Raw genomic sequence first — 10377 nt, 5'->3', positions numbered from 1 at the left:
AATAGGCTGCCTAAGGAGGTGGTGAGCTCCCCCTCACTGGCAATCTTCAAGCAAAGGTTGGATACACACTTTTCTTGGATGCTTTAGGATGCTTTGGGCTGATCCTGCATTGAGCAGGGGGTTGGACTAGATGGCCTGTATGGCCCCTTCCAGCTTTATGATTCTACTAGATTTAAAGCCCGTTGTACGTTTAAATACAACGGGCGCTAGAAAGTGTAGATTTGAGAGTGCTGTTAGTGGCTCAGTGTTTCTGCAAGTGGTATTGTAGGTGTTTGGGCAGAGTGGATGGGAGAGATTCAGGAAAGTGAAGATATAGTTGGTGGGAATGTGCAGTAGTGTTTTGTTAAGGAGGGATTAAACTGTGGTGTTGAAAGGTAGTGTATGGCCATATTGTGAAGAGGCTGGGTTGGAGGGTGGTAGGGTTATCTGGAGGTGGTTTGATGTTGCTTAATTTTCTGTTTTGCTTTGCAGTGTTTTCATGCAGCCATGTTTGCGGGAGTGACGTGCGTGGAGGTCCAAGAAGAACAGGGTTGGTTGGTGACACCAATGAAGTACTTTGGAGGCAATAGATTATAATAACAATAAATGATGAAAAAAAGACAAATGGGCTGAAGTGCATTTTGTAATCAGAAGTTCTTTATTGACATTAAGGAGGGGTTATGATTTGTTGCTGCTGCGTGTCATGGAGGAGTGTAGTGGTAAAGGAATGATATTGTGTGGAAATTGTTATGCTTTTGTTGTTCAGGATTGGTTGTTAGTGAGGGGAGGTGGGATGGTCAGGGGAGAGGTCAAGAGAGCTTAGATGTGGATGCTGTTCCTGTGGCTGGTTGTGTGGGGTCTTTATGAGGATTTCTGGGAAGACAATGTTTTTGGTGAAGATCTGGTCTGAGCCTGGTAGTAGCATGCCTTGCTGTGGCTGTGGAGTCACGTGTATGCGTAGGTCCTGGAAGCGGCGCACTCGGGAAATTGCAACGTATAGCTGTCCATGGCTGAATACAGGCTCCTCAAGATGGAGGCCAACTTTGCTGAGTGTTTGTCCCTGAGATTTGTTAATGGTCATTGCGAAGGCAAGTTTTACAGGAAATTGTAATCGGCAGAGAGTGAAGGGTAAGTCTGGGTCTTTAGGTGCTAATGTGATGCGTGGTATAAAAACGGTGTCTCCTGATGCTGATCCAGTGGCAATGCGCGCCAGAAGAATGTTTGGCCGGAGATCAGTAATGATGAGTCTGGTGCCATTGCATAGGCCTTTCTTAGTGTTCAGATTTCGTAGGAGTATCACGATGGCTCCAGTTTTCAGAGTTAACTGGTGAAGAGGCATGCCGGTTGGGTTTAGGGAGTTGAGGAATTCAATGGGGAAGAAGATTTCTGAGTTCTCTTCATTCTCATCCTCAATGGAGTCGACACTGTAGTATGTTGTCGCATCGCCCTCCAAACGACGAAGAATGCTTGCGTTGAGGGTGTCAACATGGGAGTTTTTGGGGCAGAGAATGGCTCTGTCTGTAAAAGTGCAGGTTTGTTCTGCGGTGAACTGTGTGCCAAAAATGTCTGTAGCCAGGTCTTGTGTAGTGACAGTGTGTTGTGGGATTTCTATCATGTCTTCTGGAAGTGGTGGTGTGATGTCATGTGCCCCGTCTCCAATCTGAAGGATCCATTGACTGAAGGCAGGATCTGTGGCACGTACATTGACAGTCAAGGGGAAAATGTTGAAATGGGTCCAGAGAGGATGGTGTTTAATGGTGGCCTCAATGGTAGTTGTTCTGTTTCCATGTTTGACAACCGGGAGTGTTTGTCTGAAGTCTCCTCCCAAGATGAGCAGTTTTCCTCCGAAAGGTTTGTTTGAAGACATAAGTTCTTGGAGTAGTCTGTCAATGGCAGTGAGGGCTGCTCTTGGTGCCATGGTGGCCTCATCCCAGATAATGGCAGTGGCAGTACGTATGACAGTGGCATCCCTGGAGTTCGGAGAGATATTTGAGGAAGATGTCTCTGTTAGTGGGGGGAGGAGTTTGAATTGGTTGTAGAATGTCTTGCCCCCAGGAAGTAGGTTTGCTGCAATGCCTGTGGAAGCGACAGGCAAGACATGTCCTCCCAGTCCTTTGAATGTGTATATTAGAGTTGTGTACAGGTATGTTTTGCCAGTGCCTCCTGGTCCATCAATGAAGTAGCAGCGGTGTGGGCGTGTGTTGTCTTGGCTTGCATCCAGAATGCTGTTGTAAGCAGCAAGTTGCTGAGCATTGAGTGTTGCAACCATCTGAGTAGCAAGATTGTGGTAGTGTTGTGGTGCGTGTTCTTCTGGTGGTGTGTTGATGTTGGTTGGTGGTGGTTGGAGTCCTTTTTTTCTACATGAGGATCCATTGATGCGCAAAGTGGTTTCAATGTCGGTCAGTGTGCGTGCAAGACAGGTAATGCAGTTGTCAGTATGTTCTTGGCCATGTTGTGTGGCATAGTCTTCCCAGAGTTGTGTTTTGTAGTTGTCAAAGAGCTGCTGAGGTCTTGGGACTACCCCGTAGATAAGGATGTATGCAAAGAGGTCTCTGAGAGCGTGTGGCATGGTGTATAGTGCAGCATCAGCCATTGTAGCATCCCAGACATTGTCATCTTGTAGCAAGCCACGTTGAAGTGCTGCCTCCTGGAAAGAGGCACATTGAATGCCATTGTAAGTTCTAATGTCTTCAAAGCTTGTAGCGCCAGGGACGTGTAAGAGGAGGAGTCGTAAGCAGTAGCGTTCTGTATCTGCGGCGAAGTTTACAGAGTACATACGTCCAATGATGTTTGTAGCCTGCCGTTTGCGTGGGACCCATCTCCGGATGTCTTTTTGAAAGGTATATGTTTTTGGGATGTCAATGTAGAGGATGGAGCGTGCCTCTTCATGTTCGGAGTTTAGCAGGAACCAAGCCGTCAGCATGGTGTCTCTCTGTGCATTGATTTCCACAGTGGCGGGGTTTGTCTGAAGTGTGCGCTGATCAAAAATTACAGACTGGTAGTCAGGCAAGTGTACAGGTAAACGTACAATGCTGTGTGACTGGGCATGGAGATTGTAGGAAAGGAGGCGCCACATGGCTTCTGGTGGGCTGACATACCGGGAGTCAACATGCATCTTGATCTCATCATACCGTTGGTTGGTCTCTGTGAGGCGAATAGTGGCACAGTCGTAGCCTTTGTAGATGTATTTGAAAAGGTATTTAACACTCTTCACAGAGGCACAAACCTCAACATTGATGTGGCAATTATAGCGCAGGAGTAGATATGGGTTGTAGGGGACAACCCATCTGTTATCCAGTGTCGCTCCACGGACGTTGGCTGTTCTGGCATTGTCTCTTCGGCGGTATAATGGGTAACCGTTCTGGTTAGGTTGTGTGTCTTTTTCGAAGGATTTGGGGAAACGTTTGCTGCACTTGTCCTCCTTCATACAGGGAGCGTATCTGAACTGTTCGCCACATGGCCCATGAATCATGTGTTTTGTAACTGCTGCATATAAAGCAGGCATCTTCTGTGGGTCTGGGATCTCAGCACTGACAATGAGATCAATGATGTCTGGTGTGTGTGGTTTGAAGGGTTGTTTGAGGAGGAGTAGGAGATGGGCATGTGGGAGGCCTCTTTTTTGGAACTCAACGACATGCACTTGAGCAACTGGGGTTCCGAAGATATGTCGTCGCATCAAGTCATGAAGCAGTGATGTTAGCTTTAGGTGGAACACACGGGCGACAATGTCTGGCCTGTGTTCTGCTGGCTGTCCTTGAAGGTTGTCCTGGATTTCTGGCCATTGTGGGTTGCAAGTCATTGTAATGAATAGGTCAGGCTTACTGTACTGTCGAACAATAGCCATGGCATCTTGATAGTTTTGCATCATGTTTCTTGGACTGCCCTGGAAAGAGGATGGTAAGATGATAGCAGTGCCTGGTGGGGGAGTGTTTCCTGTGGCTTGTTGAAGGTGGTCCATAAGTCCACGGTAATTTTCTACACGTAGTGTATTTTGATTCTCGCGTAGATAATTGAGACGGTTGGCCTCTGTTTTGACATAGGCATCAACAATGTATTGCTGTGTTAGTTTGCCCGCTGCCAGAAATGGGTTAAATGTATCTCGGACGGAAAGACGGTATTGGTAGTATTGCATCTGAGTGACACGTGTGCGTGGGTGTGTTCTCTGTTGGTGGAGATGTGCAATTGCTCTAGGTCGCTCTTGAAGAGGTATATCTATTCCCCAGCTTTGGTCTCCTAAGGGGAAAAGTAGTGGGTAGACCATGGGCTCCAGGTTTGGATCGAGAATGGAGATTCGCTCGGTACGTGCGGGGTGATCAGTAGATGGCCTGCGGCAGTGGATGAGCAAGTCGCGATGTAGAGGTGGACATCCGTCATCAGCTTCAAAGATGATGGCAACCTCATTAGACCAAGGGGCATTGTAACGGCGTGGATCATGTTCCCTGTCTTGAAGGATGGCCATGGTGACAGTGGATGGTGTAGCATGTTTTTTGTGAGCTTCGACGATGCACTCCTGCTCGACTTCGTAGAGCATTTTGCAAGCTTGTGCGAAAGGGTTGTTTTCAGCCATGAAGTTGCTTAGTTGTTGTAGAAGGATTGGGTTACAGGACTCATTCTCAGGTCGTTGAAGCCGTTCATGTGCTGCTTGTAGGGAATCTAGAATGTAGAGCTGTGCGTATGAGCGAGGTTCCCCAGTGTTTGGATGTAGTGCACCGGCTCGGTGGTAGATATTGCCACATATCCTGAAGCAGTATGGGCCATGGTGAGGTGGGGGGGTAATAGAGGCACCCATGGATGCAAATGCCAGCGAGCTGTTGAGGGATCGAATGTTGGTCATGAAGTTGGTGGAGTGGTCATGTTGTCTGGTTAGCAGGTCATTGATGAGCGTGGCGGTGCGAATGGGTGGTAGGTTAACAGCCCCCTTAGTGCAGCATGTTGAGTAGTGGTGTCCAGAGTGTTTCTCTCCAGGGAAGTGTTTCGCCTGGCAAGACAGGCAGGTTTCAGTGAGGTTGCCAGAGCAGTGTGGGTCTGAAGTTGGCTGGTTGCCTGGCATGGTGAAAGCTACAGGTAGATGTCCTTGTAGAGTGGGAGTGAGAGTAAGTAGAGGTGCAGCTGCTTGACTGTCTATTGAAGTGGATGGATTGTTGTCTGTGGAGTATTCTGTACTGTGTTGGTGTGTAGCGGCAGTTGCTGGAGATGGTTGGCGGGCAGCCCGGGTTTGTCTTCGTCGTTCACTGCGTCTTTGATAGGCTTCAGCAGTCTTTTGTGGAGTGCGTGATGCGCGGTATTTGCGGTTTGCAGCCATGTGAGATTTCTGTCTGTCTTCTGGAGTGTGTTGGCATTTTGGCCGTGGCATGGCGAGGTATTTGTTTTCCGATGTATGGTACGGAAAGCCTGGGAAAGGGAGGAGTGGGTTGTAGTGGTTGAAGGGGGTGAATGGAAATTGAAGGCAATGGGTGGTGTGGTAGGTTTACTTACCAGTCAGAGGGTCGTGTTGTTGCAGAGGGTGTGTTCAGAGGAGGGTTGTAGGTCGCAAGTAGACTGTAGGAAGGAGGAGTATTTGATGGCGGTGTAGTAGGTAGGGGCGCAGGCAGGATCACAGGGAGCTGTTGACTGAAGACAGAAGGAGAAAGGCTGGGTCACTTTTGTGATGGTGTTTGGGTAGTCTATAGGAGGCAATTTATTCCGGAGGAGACGGATGGGAAGTCATAATAGCTTACCAAGGAGTGTTTGTGATGGAGGTGGAATTGTTGTTTCAGAGGGTCTCCTGTTGAGGTGCAAGCAGTGGTTGAGGAGGCTGATATTGAGGCTGGAGTGCTGGAACCTGCTGAACGGATAGATAATGAGCATGGATTAGTAAGAGACGTGATGGATGAGGTGTGCTGGTCACAGAGGAAGGTAGTAGTAAGCTGAGGGATAGAAGGTGTGTGGTTTTTTGTTTGGTAGTATGGAAGGTGGAGTTGTAGGAAGGCAGGCATGGTGTTGTGGAATGGATATGAAAGGGGCATGGGAAATCTTTTTGGGTGGAGAGAGGGAAGGGTTTGTAGAGAGGAGGTAAAGGTTCAGGAAGCAGAAGGTGTGATAAGATGCAAAGTGGGTCTTTGAAGTTCTTCGAATTTGTGGACGGGGTGCCAAAGGGGGAATGAAGAGCAAGGGTTTGGGTGGGGAGAGGGAAGGGCCTTTAGGGAGGAGGGAAGGCATCAGGCAGGAGAAGGATGGACAGGTAGCAGAATTCACCAAGTGGTGAGGATGCAGAGCCCCCATTTCAGGGGAGTGTAGTATAGAGGAGGCAAGATTTTAGTGAAGAGAGGGATTGGCAGGTAGCAGCACTCACCAAGTGTTGTGTTGTGGGTCTGGGTGTAGATAGAGGAGGTAAGGCATAAATGATGACAGGGACTGGCAGGTAGCTGCACTCACCAAGCGGTGGGTTGGGAGGAGGCTGACACCCCGTTTCAGGGGGAGAGAGTAGCTGGAAGAGTCCTGGGATCAGGAGTGTTGGGAGACTGGACAGTAGCAGGAGTGGCTGGCAGGCACGCAGGGAGCTGTGGGATGGAGACAGAAGGGGGATGCATGAGGTGGGGTCTGGGAGGAGGAAGGGGAGGCAGAGCATCGAGGTGGCAAGGCTTCAGTAAGGACAGGGACTGGCAGGTAGCTGCACTCACCAAGCGGTGGGTTGGGAGGAGGCTGACACCCCGTTTCAGGGGGAGAGAGTAGCTGGAAGAGTCCTGGGATCAGGAGTGTTGGGAGACTGGACAGTAGCAGGAGTGGCTGGCAGGCACGCAGGGAGCTGTGGGATGGAGACAGAAGGGGGATGCATGAGGTGGGGTCTGGGAGGAGGAAGGGGAGGCAGAGCATCGAGGTGGCAAGGCTTCAGTAAGGACTGGGACTGGCAGGTAGCTGCACTCACCAAGCGGTGGGTTGGGAGGAGGCTGACACCCCGTTTCAGGGGGAGAGAGTAGCTGGAAGAGTCCTGGGATCAGGAGTGTTGGGAGACTGGACAGTAGCAGGAGTGGCTGGCAGGCACGCAGGGAACTGTGGGATGGAGACAGAAGGGGGATGCATGAGGTGGGGTCTGGGAGGAGGAAGGGGAGGCAGAGCATCGAGGTGGCAAGGCTTCAGTAAGGACAGGGACTGGCAGGTAGCTGCACTCACCAAGCGGTGGGTTGGGAGGAGGCTGACACCCCGTTTCAGGGGGAGAGAGTAGCTGGAAGAGTCCTGGGATCAGGAGTGTTGGGAGACTGGACAGTAGCAGGAGTGGCTGGCAGGCACGCAGGGAGCTGTGGGATGGAGACAGAAGGGGGATGCATGAGGTGGGGTCTGGGAGGAGGAAGGGGAGGCAGAGCATCGAGGTGGCAAGGCTTCAGTAAGGACAGGGACTGGCAGGTAGCTGCACTCACCAAGCGGTGGGTTGGGAGGAGGCTGACACCCCGTTTCAGGGGGAGAGAGTAGCTGGAAGAGTCCTGGGATCAGGAGTGTTGGGAGACTGGACAGTAGCAGGAGTGGCTGGCAGGCACGCAGGGAGCTGTGGGATGGAGACAGAAGGGGGATGCATGAGGTGGGGTCTGGGAGGAGGAGGAGGAGAAGACTGGGAAGAAGATGAAGAAACAGAAATGTAGGTCTTATATGCTGCTTTTCCCAAGCTGAAGGGGGCTCAAAGCGGCTTACAGTCGTCTTCCCTTTCCTCTCCGCACAACAGACACTCTGTGAGGAGGGTGAGGTTTAGAGAGAGCTGATATCAATGCTCGGTCAGAACAGCTTTATCAGACTCATGGCAAGGCCAAGATCACCCAGCTGGTTGCATTTGGGGGAGCACAGAAGAGAACCTGGAATGCCAGATTAGAAGTCTGCACTCCTAACTACTACACCAAACTGTGGGTAGCTGAGTATAGAGGAGGGAAGGCGTAAGTGTGGAGGGTAGGTGTTTGAGGGGGTTACTGTAGGAACAGGGAAGGCAAGGATTGTACGATTGGGATAGGGAAGGATTGAAACTCACCAAGGAGTGTGTCTGGAGGAGGTGCACAACACAATGCAGAGGGTTGAGGCAGCAGTTCAGAAGGAGGAGTGAAGCAGGAATGTAGGGGAGTAAGTCTGCAGAGGGGAAAAAAGCAGTGTTAGAGGGAGTGTTGTAGCAGTGCAGTGTAAGTGTCAGTGTTAAGAGGTGTGGTAGGTTGGGGTTGATGGGAGAGTGTTTGAGTAGGGGAGGGATGGGGACGGGTTGAGCAAATAGGATGTGTGGTTTGAGGTACGTAGTCCAAGGAGGTAGTTGTAGATGCAGGTAGTGTTCCTAACGGTGGTGTCACAGGCAGACAGTGGTGGTTCTGTGAAAGGAGAAGGGAGAATGTATGAGGAAGTCAGTCTCCTCAAGAAGCACAGGAAGGACTTGTCTGCAAGATGACCCCGGTATTACTTACAGTAATGTCCCCCACAACCTGGAAGGCAGTTTCTGTTGGCAGCAGAGGTATCAGTGCTGGAAAGAAAAAAGAGGGGGGCAATTAGATAATGGTGATCAGAATGCAGTTTCATGGAGTCAGACGCCATGTGTAAAAGGGTGCTGGAGTCAGCAGTGTAGGATGGCTGTGTAGTAGGGTCAAACTTGTGCAGGCATAGAGGCTGCAGTGGAAGGAAGATAGAAGGGTCTTGGGGGGGGAGCGTAAGAGAGCAGGTGTTGAGCATGAAATGTGTGTTGGGCAGGAGGCTACAGAGGGAGTAGGGAGTGGTACTCACCAAGATGGGCGAGACAGTAGTGCAGAGGGATGAAGGAAAGAGGACAGCAGGCGATTCAGTCTGTGGAGGAAAGAAAGCAGGGTAAGAGGGAGATGTGTAGTGTGGTGGTCTATGTGCAAGTGTCAGGCAGGGGTGTGGTGGCAGGCGAAATCCATCCACCCACGCTCTCTCTCTGTGCCTGAGTTTCTCTCCGTCTTTCTGTGTGTCTCATGCATCAAGATATACAGGAACAGAGGTATAACTGGTGTTGTGAAGTGTGTCCCTTCTCATTAGGGAGGAATGTTGTTGTCTAAGACGCCTGTTCCTTTTGGACAGAAATGGAGATATTCTATGATCTTCACTGCGGGTGAAGGAGGAGAGTGCAAAAGTTGGCTTGAAACTCAACATCAAGAAAACAAAGATCATGGCATCCGGCCCTCTCAATTCCTGGCAAATAGATGGGGAAGAAATGGAGATAGTGACAGATTTTATTTTCCTGGGCTCCAAGATCACTGCAGATGGGGACTGCAGTAAAGAAATTAAAAGATGCTTGCTCCTGGGGAGGAAAGCTATGGCAAATCTAGACAGCATCCTAAAAAGCAGAGACATCACCCTGCCAACAAAAGTGCGTTTAGTCAAGGCTATGGTCTTCCCAGTTGCAATGTATGGCTGCGAAAGTTGGACCATAAGGAAGGCCGAGCGTCAAAGAATTGAGGCTTTTGAACTCTGGTGCTGGAGAAGACTCTTGCGAGTCCCTTGGACTGCAAGGCGAACAAACCTGTCAGTCCTAGAGGAGATCAACCCTAACTGCTCTTTAGAAGGCCAGATCCTGAAGATGAAACTCAAATACTTTGGCCACCTCATGAGAAGGAAGGACTCCCTGGAGAAGAGCCTAATGCTGGGAGCAATCGAGGGCAAAAGAAGAAGGGGACGACAGAGAATGAGGTGGCTGGATGGAGTCACTGAAGCAGTAGGTGCAAACTTAAACGGACTCCGGGGAATGGTGGAGGACAGGAAGGGCTGGAGGATCGTTGTCCATGGGGTTGCGATGGGTCGGACATGACTTCGCACATAACAACATGATCTTCACAGTCATCTCTCCGTGCCTGCCTGCCCTTAGTCAGCGCAGCGTTGTAATGAAAGGTGTCAAGCTGCCTATTGTCATTTGCAGGCAACATGTGACTGACTGGCCAAATGACATTGAAGCTGTGTCTGAGAAGTGGTCTATCAACGGTTGGTGTAGGCAGAGTGCACACTCACAAAGACACCGTGGAAGAGGGGAGAAGAATTTTAGGTCTCTGTAAGGGCTGCTGAGTGGCGTGAACTTGCAGAAGCAGGCGACTGTGTTATGGAATTGTGGCAATCACTTCAGGGAGCCCCCAAGAGTGGCTTTATGAGACCCTTGCAAAGGAGGAGTGTCAGAACTGTGTTCCTCCCATGGCAGAGGCTGTGGAACCTGGCTCCCAGGCCCCTGGTAGATAGCCATGGGATGCTTCTGAATGTCACCAACAGTGTACTGGTAAAAGCCAGTAGAGCACCACGTAGTGGGGAAATGCCCCGTATCTTTGTGTATCTGGCATGCCCTCTCTCTCTTTCCCTGTGTCTCTGTAACGTCGGGCTGACTGGCTAAGGCAAGTATGATTGGTGTCAGAGAAACAGCCTGTCGACGTTTGTTTTTGCCAGAGTGCACACTCGAAA

At 50.3% G+C, this 10377-nt stretch overlaps 1 protein-coding gene and 1 long non-coding RNA gene across 3 annotated transcripts; both read right to left on the bottom strand.

The window, feature by feature from the left end:
• Positions 1 to 637: 637 nt before the first annotated feature.
• LOC143845079 (uncharacterized) lies at positions 638 to 6844 on the bottom strand. Of its 2 annotated transcripts, none has more exons than XM_077353114.1 (4): positions 6394 to 6844; positions 5697 to 5803; positions 5455 to 5589; positions 638 to 5370 (listed from the first exon to the last, which is right to left on the bottom strand). In XM_077353114.1, the coding sequence occupies exon 4, from the start codon at positions 5330 to 5332 to the stop codon at positions 755 to 757; it is 4578 nt and encodes a 1525-aa protein (XP_077209229.1). In that variant the 5' UTR covers positions 5333 to 5370; positions 5455 to 5589; positions 5697 to 5803; positions 6394 to 6844; the 3' UTR covers positions 638 to 754. The 2 variants fall into 2 exon arrangements, with proteins under 2 accessions (XP_077209229.1, XP_077209220.1); XM_077353105.1 differs by having other exon boundaries at positions 5697 to 5800.
• Positions 6845 to 7017: 173 nt separating this feature from the next.
• Positions 7018 to 9123, bottom strand: LOC143841396 (uncharacterized). Its single transcript, XR_013232687.1, has 4 exons — positions 8701 to 9123; positions 8388 to 8443; positions 7970 to 8294; positions 7018 to 7498 (listed from the first exon to the last, which is right to left on the bottom strand). It is a non-coding gene; the product is annotated as an uncharacterized LOC143841396 (long non-coding RNA).
• Positions 9124 to 10377: the final 1254 nt, after the last annotated feature.

The sequence above is a fragment of the Paroedura picta genome, chromosome 1, assembly GCF_049243985.1.
Source record: "Paroedura picta isolate Pp20150507F chromosome 1, Ppicta_v3.0, whole genome shotgun sequence".
NCBI classification, from domain to species: Eukaryota; Metazoa; Chordata; class Lepidosauria; order Squamata; family Gekkonidae; genus Paroedura; species Paroedura picta.
The sequence above is the reverse complement of the archived record's forward strand: the minus strand, read 5'-3'. Positions and strand labels throughout refer to the sequence as shown.

What these genes read in the sequence shown, in the direction of transcription:
- LOC143845079 (XM_077353114.1), bottom strand. Translation starts at nt 5,332, where the DNA reads ATGCCACGGCCAAAATGCCAACACACTCCAGAAGACAGACAGAAATCT.